The sequence below is a fragment of the Diorhabda sublineata genome, chromosome 4 (assembly GCF_026230105.1).
Source record: "Diorhabda sublineata isolate icDioSubl1.1 chromosome 4, icDioSubl1.1, whole genome shotgun sequence".
In the NCBI taxonomy this organism is placed as follows: domain Eukaryota; kingdom Metazoa; phylum Arthropoda; class Insecta; order Coleoptera; family Chrysomelidae; genus Diorhabda; species Diorhabda sublineata.
This window is the reverse complement of record NC_079477.1, coordinates 30,996,407-31,010,120: the sequence shown is the minus strand read 5'-3', so window position 1 is coordinate 31,010,120 and position 13,714 is coordinate 30,996,407. Positions and strand designations below refer to the sequence as shown.

The 13,714-nt window shown below is 32.9% G+C and overlaps 1 protein-coding gene across 1 annotated transcript; it reads left to right on the top strand.

The window, feature by feature from the left end:
• The first annotated feature begins 5,196 nt into the window (after window positions 1–5,196).
• LOC130443352 (uncharacterized) lies at window positions 5,197–5,919 on the top strand. The gene has a single exon (XM_056777924.1). It carries the CDS (start codon window positions 5,197–5,199, stop codon window positions 5,917–5,919), a length of 723 nt encoding a protein of 240 aa, XP_056633902.1.
• Window positions 5,920–13,714: the final 7,795 nt, after the last annotated feature.

Sequence of the window (13,714 nt, the reverse complement as noted above, 5' to 3'; positions counted from 1 at the left end):
TCCAAAATATACCGTCCATGACAATCCTAACAATAACACATGGTGTATCCTTAGGAACGAAGTGATAGCAGAAAGAAGAGGACATCTTGTATTTACTCATGGACAGTTCAGTATTTAATAATAAAAGCAACCAATAAGCTGACCGTATAGTCGGTCAACTACAGTGGCCAAAACCGGAAAATTAATTTGGTACATTTGGATTGTAGCATCAATTTATAACCTCATAAAAATGAATCACAGATATCCCTTGATTAGCCATACACAACTGGTCGATGGACAAACACACCATCAAGAAAAGCGTGAAAAGAGCAAGATGTCCCATTCAGTTTTCATACTCAGAGATTGGATAAATTGATACTATTCATCGTACAAAAAACGAATATAAACAACTCTATTTATTTTTTATCTCTCACAAAAACCAGAGAATCTCTCTACATTTTAAAGGAATTGAACACTGAATGAATCAACTGAAGGAAGAATATATGGTAGTTCTATAAAAGCAGCTTTGAAGAAGATTCCAAATGTGTTGACCTCAGCCACCATGATGGAACAGATCTATTTCTATACCGCCGACCATTTATTCCATTTTACTGACATTAGTCAAATTAACACATAGTCTCATGAGACTATTTCAATGAGTACCAGATGATTACAAATCAACGCTGCATGGAAATAATAAACCTGACAACTTGCTATGTTTCTCATTTATAAAAATCAAAACTTTGTTCTAATACGTTGAAGAAATATTCTGTTACAAAAAGTTTAAGAAAAATCGAGATAGTGATTATAAAAGTATTTAAAATCAATATACAGGGTGTTTCATAACTTTCGCATGCGTAATCGAAAAAAATCCATTAAAAATCATCAAACAATCACGTGTCTATAACGTATAGATTAATCGCAAATTAACAACAAGGTTTAGCCAATCAAAGCTTGTGGAACGTTTAAGTTCCTCCCTATCGAGCGGTCGAGAAAGCCATAAAAGTATTTAGCTGCTGCCGCATTTTTGAACTTTGCGTTATAAACATGTGATTGCTTGGTAATTTTGTGGTCGATTAATACAATTTAAATAAAACTGTGCCAAAGACGATGTAATACTTTTAAATACTCGTAGATCAAAATTGAAATGCACAACGTCTTAACCAGACTAGAAATAAGAGCAGGAGTGCATAGACTACCTGTGAATAAGCATCAAAAGAAATATATGGTAATGGAAGGTAACTCACATAGACCAAAGATAATTCATCAATAAAAGTGGACAATGAAAAATAAAACTGCTTTGAAGAGGAAACTCAATTGAAATATCTAGTGGTAACAATTAAAAACAGAAGAAATAGATGGAAAATCCATCTGGAGAAGCACCTAGAAAAAGCAAATTTTGGTTTACAAACAAACCATATTTTGATATGCAAAAACAAGTTTCAATGTCAAGCAGGTTTTTTGGTCTTTCCTCGTTCATTTTCCCCCACTGTAAGGTTTTTGAAGAAAATTCAGTATAAAGTATGCTGTTTACAGTTCTTGAGCAACTGGTACTGGTTCGCAGCTTGTATACTTGTATGTTGCCATTTATCAGAATCATCTTGAAGCCTTCGATTTTCATATATTTTCCCTCGCTATTATTCAAGTTATCCAAAAATTTATTTTTGAATGCATCAAAACGTATGAATCTAAAACGACTTTCAAAAATTTTTCACCGTAATGGCTGTCAACGACACTCGGTCCTTTACTAACTTTGAGTTTTCGTCTACTAACATTTTTTTTTCTCAATCTAATGGACTCAAGTGATGCTTTTTCAAGTTTTTTCACAGACATTCCTTGGCTATACCCAGTTAAATGTTTGCGCACATGTTAAAGAGGCATCTCAATTTTCAGCTAATAAAAATCCTCATCATACAAGTACACAATAAAAAATTAATATTTGATATTTTGAAGAAATAACCACTGCGTAATTTTTAACTTAGTTAAAAATTTAAGAATATCATAAACTAAGAAAAATATTTTGAGAGAATTCATATGATAAAAATTTCAATTTATACAGATGTGGAACAATCAATTATGAATGTTAACGCAAGTGTTGAGAGAGAGATAAGAAAATACATTTCTGTGGTGTGGTTTTTGCAGATAAAACACAGCGATGACGGAAGTGAAACTGTTGCTTATGATATTATCCGAACAGCATTTGCTAGTTTTTAAAGAGAATTAAAGAAACTTGAAACTGACAAGTATTATTCAAATATCTTAATATTCTAATCAAGTTTCGATCGAATCTTCTGGATCTGGAGATTATATTTCATACAATATTGTGGAAGTAGATAAATTAACCACTACAAACGACTAATATATTTTGTAACCTAACTAGAACTATGCCCCCCTCAACGAGGCAATATTTGCAATAATTTCCGGATACATGATAAGTATTTTCAAGATATTTTATGGTTGTAACTATACCGAGTGTCTCAGAAAGAATGGTTCTCAGTCATCTATCAGAAAACATTAATGAGCCTGCTGAAAAAACACATTATAACAAGATTTTAGTCAAAAAAAAATCTCAAAATTATTTGTAAAAGGCTACAGAATCATCGTATAAGAGGGTAAATAAAAAATCATCGACACTTTTTGTTGTAAACTTCATTAAACTAAGATAAGTGTACAGCAAAAACTTTATTTTTCAGCAATGCCCCTGATGCAGCGAGCCACAAGCTTCCGGATACCTCCTTGGTTTTCGGCTGGTTATGAATACACTTTTGAACTACAACCCGAACGTAAATGTTTAAAGCAAATCGACAACTTTTCAAAGCTTCCTTGAGATAAAGTCTGATGGAGCGAGATCTAGTCTGCAAAGAGGTTCGAGGATCTCAAATCCCAACGTGTTGGTTGCTTCTGTGCAGTAGATCGGACATCGTCGTTCATTTGTTTAAAATCGCAGGCTTCATCTTGTTGACTAAGTAATCCCTATATATCACACTATTTTCTCTGTCTAAGTAGTCATCCAGTAAAAGACCTTCTGTTTTCCTGTTTCATCAATAGCATTATAGCATTATTCTGCTTCAAAATAAGTCGCCTCCAACGTCGAAGCGATCCAATAAACATTGGCAGATATCCAAACGTTTGATTTTCTTTGTTGCAGTAAGCATTCGTGGTATTTATTGCGCGCACACAGCTTTTGTATTCGACTTGGATGATTTGATAGGTCACTGGTGGCGAGTGATTCAAGAAGATGAGACCTGATCTATAGTAATTCGCCTATCTGCTGTAATTTTGAGCTTACTGAATATTGTCGCGAACGGTCGAAGTTGACGATCGCCAAGTTCCCTCTTTTCGTATTGCACCAGAAATTAAATTTATGGGTTTCAAAATTTAATATTGAAAATCATTGTGAATTTTAAACTTTGAAACCCATGTTTGTTTTTACAAGAGCTAACAACTTTTAAAACCGCCATAAATCTTAATTAACTATTTCCCAGACGATGAATACATAAGTATCCGAAAGCTCGGAATATATATTGAAGTTAGTCTACTTTGGTGTTTGATTGCCACATTCCCAATACGAGTAAGTGGTGTATGTGTATGTCATATGCATAATAGATTGAAACAAGTACTCAGGTAGTTATCGTTCATTTCTTATTTATTCATTTATTTCGTTTCATTGTAGTTGTAACCATTATATTACTTGTGAATATAGTTATTATCATTATATTATTATTTTATAATTGGCCATATAAATACAGTTGATACTGAACGCCCAAGCCCAACATTTATCATAACTACCCTAGACATTATTAAAATCTGTGCCCTTGTAATTAGCCATCGTCGAATACGATCGTGAAATTTTAATTGAGTAAATGTTTCCACAGGACGGATATACAATATTTTGCATGCTTAATGCTGATCAAAAGCTCAGTCTCTATAAAAATTTGAATGAATTAATGTTTGAGTTGATTTGAGTAAATACGAAACTTTCCCAATCAAACAACGTTCATAATACGAAAGAAAGATTATTTACATTCATTCAAATTTTGAAGTAAATTTTGCGGGATGTTATCTGATTGTTCGCAAAGATCTCTACACATTTTGACGGCAACCACATGTTGCAATTTTCATTCTATACTTTCTGATTGTATTTGAATCACGAGTGTCAATCAACGAAGGATTTCATTGGTATTATTAATAATAAATCTTATCAAATAATTATTGAGGAGTTTTTCGTAAAATTACTTACAGACCTGTAAAAAAATATTCCCAAAAATATAAGTGAAACATTTTAAATTCAATAAACTCATCAATTTTAACCAAGCAAACGTTATTTTTCGAGGATATAGTTCAATTTTTGATAAATTCATTTGTGATGAAAAGATGAATATAAATGTGTTGTGATTTTAATAATTGTAAGCAACAGAAATTATGCAATGCGTATTTCAATTTTTTTATCCTTATCACAATTTAATTTCCGTTACAACTAGGTAGCCACGTTCTTATCAAAACCAGGTTAAAAATAAGTACGATAAAAAATTTTAAACGAAATCTAAGGCATTATTTCAATATTAAATATATCTCTAATCAGAATGAATTAATGAATAATAATAATAATGTTTCACTTCGTTAATCTTTATTCTAGTCCAAGAGTCCTAACCAAAAAAGTGGGTTCTGAAAGAAACGTACGGGAACAGGTATTTTTTTTTTGAATGTGTTCAGGGGAGTCCGCTGAATGTAAATCCAAGTGGGCGTCATGGGGGGGGGCTTCACTTCAGCGGCCATCTTGAAAAACACGTTTTATTAAATATCTCGCGAACCGCGCATCGTACGACAAAAATTGCGAAGATATTTTTTGTTGATAATAATATTTGTCATCTTTTGTATTTAAAACTTTTTTTTTGGAAAATTGCTTTGTTTACAATTATGTTGATATGACTTTTTGTCTTAAGTCGCAAATTTAAAAAGTTATGACCTAAAAACTGCAGAAATGTTAGCAAAAATTTTTTTTCTTTGCTCTATAACTTTTTTCTTTTGATTTTACAAAAAAAAATACCTGAGAACCCAGTAGAACTTAAGATCGGAGGTCTCGCCATTCACCCAAAGAACCATGTGAAATACCTAGATGTAATCATAGACAGAAGGCTCAAGTTCACTGAACACCTCAGATATGTGAGTAACAAGGCGAACGTTACAGTTTCTGCTCTCAGTCGTCTAATGCCTAATATGGGAGACCCATGTGAAGCAAAAAGGAGGATTCTGGGGTGCGTGGCAGAATCTATACTTTTATACGCAGCTGCAATCTGGGTTAGTGTTCTAGAGAATAACAAATATATCACCGTAGCCAGCCGAGTACAAAGAAGAGTAGCGCTGAGAATATGCAGGGGCTATCGTACTATCTCAAACGAGGCTGCAAGAGTACTTGCACGAATAATACCTATAGATCTTCTAGTTGAAGAGAGATCGAGAGCGATAGGAATGACAGCAGGTGAGAAAAAGGCTCTTCGAAAAGAAACGGTACAGAAATGGCAAAATAGATGGAACGCCAGCGACAAGGACGTGTGGCTTCACAAACTGCTACCAGATATTACGCGGTGGTATGAGAGATCCTGTGGTGAAATTGGATACTATTTGACCCAAACAATGACAGCCCATGGCTCCTTCCAAAGTTATGTTAGGAGAATAGGTAAAGCTGAACATGACCCCTGCCTATACTGTAGCTCGGAGATAGATAATGCAGAGCACACAATTTTCAGATGTCCTGCGTGGGCGGATATTAGAAACTTGTCTGAAATAACAGTAAGAGCTGAGTTACGACCAGAAAATATAGTGCAGATCATGATGGAAGTAGATTTTAAATGGAAAGCTGTTGAGAGTATGGTGGAAAAAATTCTAAAAAGAAAGGAACAGGACAGTAGACAAAGAGGTCCAAACACACAGCAACATTAGAAGATAATAAATAGATAGACCCGAACTCCTCGTCCCTGCATGCAGCAGGGGAAGGGAGACGTAGGGAGCTAAACAGAAAAGAAGGAATCACAAGAAAGGCAGCTCATCATTATGAAGAAATATTTGTTAATGGTGCCATAATGATTAATGAGCGGAGTTCAGATAAAAGCGACTAACAGAGGACATACAATCCGTCCGAGCCCCACCGCGATGCAGGAACCCGCAGTGGAGGTGAAAGTTTCTCAGCAAAACTATTTGCTGTGGAAGTGCGATAAGTCGGTACTTAAAAAAAACCTGAGAACAATCTTTTAGATCGTCTTTTAATGATCAATTTTTTAATTTGACCAATTTTTGTGGGTTTAGAGCGCTCCAAAAGCGCTTCAATACTCACAACATTGCAGCGAGAACGAGGCGTTTCCTTTTATTTCATATATTTTTATTTCAACATACTTGCTCAGATTTTTTGCAACATTCCTATATTATTTTTAATGACTTTTTTCTACCTCACCTATAAGGTAGAGTTCGTAGGCGCGTTTTTTTACGTGGTATCCCCAGTAAGTCTAATCCACAGATAACTTGTAGGTGAGATAGTTTTGGGTATGCTTACATTTTTTTGCAGTTTTTTACTAGCTAATCTATTTTACCTCTTTTTGATAGTCCAGGCTGTAGTTCAGGATCTACATCAATGTCCAAAGTAGAGGTTTGGGGAATTACGGAAATTAAAATTGGAATCATAGTTGAAAGTTCATTTTCTTCTATTAATATTAATATTTCCATGATATTGCGTTACTGCAAGTTTCGCCAAGACAATCAAGACATGGCGCAGAGCATTTGAGTCGACCTGCAGTAATAATGGAGCCAAGAACTTACTTTTGGATTGACATATGATAATAAAACAGATAGAATTATGAGAAATGAGTGTAAATAAAAAAAATAATATAGGAAAGTTGCAGAAAATCTAAAAAATATGTCGAGAAAAAAAGTATTAGATTTCACAATGTTCGCAATGTTATGAGTATTGAAGCGCCCCAAAACTTTTGGAGCGCTCTAAAAAATTATAGGTAAAATTAATCCTGAAAAGACGATCTAGCAGATTGTTCTGAAGTAATTTTTTGTGAAATCAAAAAAAAAGAGGTAAAAAGGAAATTTTTGACAAAATTTTTGTCCTTTTTAGTTCATAACTTTTCATATTTGCGACTTACAACAAAAAGTCATAAAAACATAATTGTAGACACAGCGTTAAAAATTTTTTTTACGATGAATAGTTCGCGAGGTTTAACGAAAAAGGTATTTGCACCCCATTTTCTAAAATGGCGACCGAGGGACAAGGGTTACAGCACCACAAACTTGTTGTTGAGCTTCCAGTGACCCCCTCACACATCGATAAAATTGCGTATTCTGTGAAACGCAAGATGAAATGTAACATTTCAATGCACTAATGATATACTTTTTTAATAATTATAATTTTAAACAAATTTAACTTGTAAGCTTTGTTCTCTGAAGACTATAACTTGGTTATCATAACAGAGACAATGAAAATGTTAGTCTAGATCTAGTATCAGCATCAAACAGTGTATTCAGTGAACATGCTCTTTGTCTACATCGATGAGAGCTTCTGAGAATATGATTTACTTTGTTATACATCGTGAGCTTCTCTATATAAACTCTAAATACGTCTTTTGTTCCCAAATCTGTTCCTCGTTATCTATTATTCTATGTTTATGATGTATACATATAAATAAATGAATTTGCTGAAATAAACTTACCTCAATTTATTTTAGTATCCCTGTTATGGTATAGAATATCGATTTGATTAATATCACTTCACAAATTTTATTTTTTTTCAATTAACAACGTACTCCTGGTGGCACTTAACAATCACTTGGATATCAGAAATCCTAATGTAGAAATACATTTGAATTTACTATAGCAAAAAAACTATTTGATCACTATGTCACATGGTAGCCCAGTGTACAATAAATATTTAAATTCAATAATCGGCTGGAATTATACTTACTTCTCTAAATATGAAATATCAATCTGGTGAAACTTAAGAATAGTTGATAAAGTGTTAATATAAAGCTCAATAATTGAGCTAGAAATAGAATAATAATGATAATTTTACCTTCTAAAGTTACATAAATGTATGTAATATAAGTTGTCGAAAAATACATCTTCCAATGGAGCTGTAGAAAAAAAAATCAAAATAGTAAGGGATATACGCTATACCAATACGTGCTTAAGAGGTATCTTAATATGCACTATCAAATTGATTAAAGAGTTATAACCTATCTAAATGTATGTAATAAAATGAGTGAGTTTTATGAATACCTACTTACCTTGCTGCATCAACTAGAGTTGATGTAACATTCATAGGAAATGAAATGTTTGGAGAAAATCCAAGATCATTGCAAATTTTATTAAGCTCTCTACAATGTCTTCTCACTCAAAAGCTGCGACTTAGTTAAACAGTTAAAACAAAAACAGAAGTCTGATGATCATACAAAGCAAACAGAATGTTTTCAATGCTTGCAGATTTTTTGAATAACAAATGGTTTCTATACGGGACACCGCTTCATCATTCAACTTCACAATTTCGAAACCATCGTTAAATTTGATTATATTATGTATTTCATACGTAAATATGTTAAGCTGCATATGAAAAACCATTGTGCTTGACACTGATCAAAAGCTCGTTCACACTGGCAATTTTTAAGTAATCTAAGTGAATTTTTTATACTTCCAAACCAATGGGATTTATTGCTTCCAAGAAAGCAAAAAATAATAAGATTATGACCTCAGTGTTATGGTAGATAGAGAAAGAGATAGAAATGCTTTATTGTCAAAAAAATGTTACAATTTGTAGACAAAAACTTGTAAAAAATAAACATGAAAATAACTAAATAAAGATGAGAATATAATAAAATTTCCATATACAGAAGAAAACCACAATGAGTAACAAAATTATAGGTAATAGTAAAGCGTAATAATTAGTATATAAGTCCATAGAAAAATTAAACCAATATGCATATCGATTTGATTTCAATTGGCAAGTGATTGTGCATTTTTGCATTGTAAAATATTGAGCCCTTAACAAATACTGAACGTGGAGTAGGTAAGTAAAGGTCGTGCTACGCGTTCCTAAGTGAATAGCCGTGCAACGAAATTGGAAAAACGTGATTACGAATTAGTCAAACGGATTCAAAGATGAATAAGGAGGAATAATCTTTTAAAGAAGTATCTGCAAAGAGCCCTGCTGTTCAGTCCAAGTAAATATCTCACAGCTCTCTTTTGTAGTTTTAAGTCCCAGAAGGAAAGGGCATATCAGAGGTGCGACTTAATTTTGTATCACTACGGAATTGAGATACTCTATTTTAAACTACATGAATAAAAAATGGGTAGCAGTAATAATAAACTTATAACTTATTATGTATCTAAATAATGAGTATTTTATTTTGGTTATAATTCTATCGGACTAAGTAGCTGCTGGGTAAGATGAGACGATAAAATGTCATTAATTTTTACATACAATATTCTTCATATTATTACCGTATGTTGAAAAGAGAGGAAAGTATCTGACTTTAAATAGAATAATGAAGGCATCTGGTTATGAAATTTCTAACATGTGTTTTAACATTTTGAAAAATAATAAACCATGTTAGATTTCTTGGGAGGAAGAATATATTTGAAGAAACGATATTTTTTCAGTAGAAAACTTCATGTGTTCTGTATACAGGGTAATGCAATTATATTATTCATACATAGTGGCAGTTATTAGTAAATATATATAGGGAGAGAGAGACAATTTGTAGACAAAAGCTTATAAAAACTTGAAAACAAACAAAAATAACTACATAAAGATACAAATAAAATAAAATTTCAATACACTGAAAAAAACCATTATGAATAACAGAATTATAGGTAATAGTAATAGGTAATAAATATTTGAATTTCTTAGACCTTTTAATATATTAATGCTACCCAATGCTCTTGATTTCAGGTCTCTTCTGTTTTGAAATTAGTTTTTTTTTAATAATTTTTAAGAGATTGGTGAAATCAGTAAAAATATAATAGAGACTTAAAATTAGTCGAACCGACAGTTTTTTATCAATCTCTTAAGACTTATTAAAAAAAAATAATTTTAAAACAGAAGAGACCTAAAATCAAGAACATTTAGAAGCAGTAATAATTATTATATAAGACCATAGCAAAATTAAACAGTCTGGAATTAAATATTATTATTAGAATAGGAGTCGTTTACAGAGTAGAAGGCAGTTTCCAGTAAATATGTAATTATGTAAATATAACAATTTGATTTCAATTGGCAAATAATTGTACATTTTTTACATTGTAAAATATTGAGCTCTTAACTAATTCTGAACGGATTCAAAGATGAATAAGGAAGGAAGAGTCAGAATTTTTAATGTTTTAAAGCAGTCCCGGCGTTGAGCCCTGCTGTTTAGTCCGAGTAAATATCTAACAGCTTTTGTAGGGTATTCGTTCTAATTGATTCGCACCACACGTACCCCAGAGGGGAAGGGAATAATTTTTTAGATAAGGAATTGTCCCTAACTGGACCTGAAAATATTTGTTGTGAGAACATTACAACTATTTCCAAGTATAAGATAGTATCTGTAAGAGAAAAATATAAAAACCTATACAATTGAGGAAGCTCAGGCAATGTCAAAATTGCTAAATATATAAATATCGTAAAATTAGAAGAGAATAGACAAAATTTTAACACAGTTTATAGTCCATTCTTAAAATTGTTGCTCGATTCCTCGGGACATGATTTTTGAGATATCGTTTTCAGTTACTTCGTTTTTTTGGTATATACAGGGGTGAAGAAAAAGAATCTGAATTCATGTTTTAATCGGAATACCCCGAGAAATGAATCGGTCACTGACGAGAATATTTGCAAACAGTACCTCATATTTTCGAAACATTTCCTTGTTTTATGCATTACAATATCTGAATTTTGGAATAAATTACGGCTATGCTAATTTTTTTTAAAGTTAATTTCGTTGCCATAGTTTCTATAATTCTTAGTATCCTATTGATTTTTCAATTAAATTGGTTACATGCATCGCACGGATGTGGCTATGGCAGTTGCCTTAATTGAAAATTGAATATTATACATGTACGTGGTCAAAACAATCTCAATTTGGCTACTTGAAGACAAACGCGGAGCTACCACGACTATAGATGTAGAGGCTATTGAGCAGAGCTGAACATTTTATTTACTGTGGTTTCCTATGAATTAAAAATTGTTTAACCAGAAATTTATGTTGATACTAATACCACAGAAATTGTTTAAATTCCGCTAAAAATTCCTAGTTCCTATCCCAACAAAGAAATCACAAAAATGTTGGATAAGAAATATATTTATTTTTCAACTTAATCTCCTCTTAGCTCCATACACTTTTACAATAAGTTCTATACCCTTTTTATAATAAGAATCGTCAAGCTCCTCAAAATATACATTAACGTCTTCATTGTTGGAAAATCTTTGATCACCGAACCGTTTTTGCTAGATTTCTTCACTCAAACGTTGCAGTAAGTTCGCATAAAACACGCCGTTGATAGTTTTTTCCTTTTTCAAGATAGTCAATGAAAATTATTCCACGCGCATCCCAAAAAAATCGACCTTGCCTGCAGATGGAAGTGTCTTTGTCCTCTTTGTAGTCGTTTCTCCCTTTTCAGTCCATTGTTTTAATTGTTCTTTTGTTTCGGGTGTGAAGTGATGGACTCACGTATCATCAATTATTATGAAAAGGCTTTATTTCTGTGAAACATTTCCAAACACTCGAATGAAACATCTTCACGACGCTATTTTTGTTCCATTGTAAGCAAACGCGGCACCCATTTTGCGCACAGCTTTCTCATGTCCAAATTTTCAGTTAATAAGCAATGTACTGCACTTTTTGAAATGCCTACTATGTCTGCTAGCTCGCACACTTTCAGTTCAGTACCTCTTTGTAGATTTTCTCCAACATTTCTGGAGTCGTCACCTTATTTAGTCGACCAATGCGATGCTGGTCTTCGCGGGTCATACGGCCTTTTTAAACTCTGTTGCCCAATATTTTACTGTTAATAATGAAGGAGCAGTCTCACCTACCGTCATATCTGAATCTGACCAGGAACTTCTGGGAGCATCCTCGTATATATATTCACTCTACGGTGTAGTCCACAAAAGCTCAATTTTAATTAGTTTTATTCGTCATTGTATCTAACAAAAAAAAGTAACTGAGTGTGGTATCTGGTCAGTTATGTTTCCAAGGAACCAAATTATAAATCAAACGATTCAAGGGAAACTAAACTACAACTTCGTTGAGATTTTGTCCGTTGCACTAATTATGTCGTTGTGTTTATTTTTAATCAATATACATTATCGAAATCCCAAAAATATTTATTTCATCCATTATTTCGTGCAGTTGAAAATCATTAGAGAATGATAGTTTTTCGCAACTAATCCGTGAAACTGGAAGAATAGGTATTCATCAGTTTTTTCCGTACAATACATAATGTCCTGGAAAAAAACTTGCACATTGAATGAGGAAGTGATTGACCAAATTTTTTTGAAACGCTTACATTCGGAAATATGGAAGTTTGAATTCAAAATATTTTACTGGGGAAAGGGAATAATGGACGCCAATTTCGGGAGGGTGCTTCACGGAGCCATAGCATACCGAAAGGAGGCAATGCATGAAACGAGGTGGACATTAGAAGGCACAAACGTAACCTAACTTAACCTAACCTCACGTAACTCAACCTATCCTAACTTAATCTCAAGGACTGTTCCACAAGGAATAGAACGTCCTACTTTTAATTACTCTACACAATCCAATTTTGTGACGTCATAAATTACATTAAATCCTATGAAAGTTCACATCTTGGTGGCATTGACAAGAACAATGTTCATTTTGAATCCAATTGATAATTCTTCAATCTTTTGAGTTGATATACTGTTCCGATTTAATTTTTATGTCTGTTTCTCATGGTGTACTTATAATTTAATAACTGTTTTCAAGCTACACACTTTTTATTCGGCTAATAAAATGAGTTGTGCATAAAAGAAACCATATTATTAATTACTATGTAATTTGCTTAAAATTTGACTATAAAGGAAGGTATGTCGTGTAATTCGTGAAATCAGAAGACCGTCTAACAGATTTGGTTAGGTAGAACTTCCTATTCTTAGAGGAAGCGTCCTTGACCTAGCCTAACCTAACCCAACCTAACATAACCAAACCAGAATTGAAGCCAAGCACACTTCCACGAATAATAGGATGGTATACCAACCAAACCTATCAGAATGTCTCCTGACTTCACAAATTACAAGACATTACCTTACTTTATATTAAAATGTAAACCAACAATATAATAATAAATAATGTAATAAAAAATTAACATTGTTCTTATCAATGTCACCGAGATGAGGCTTTTATAGGATGGCTAAACGCTTGCTGTAATTTGTGACGTTACAAAATTGTGTATTTGTGGGATTGACGGAAATAGACTGTCCTATTTTTTGTGGAAGAGTCCTTAAATTAACCCAACAATTTCCTAGACAAATACTACTTTGAAGAGGTAACCATTATGCGGCAAAATATGACTTCTTGACAAATAACAGCCCTTCGTTTATCTTCTGAACAACAACTTAATGTCGTCCATGTCAGTAATGACAGTGAGTTTTTAAGCAACTCCGCCTGCTTAAAAATGTTATTGTTTACTCATACATTTCTGACTGTCAGTTTGTTAGCCGGTCCTGTTCTTTCATAACGATTAAAAAATA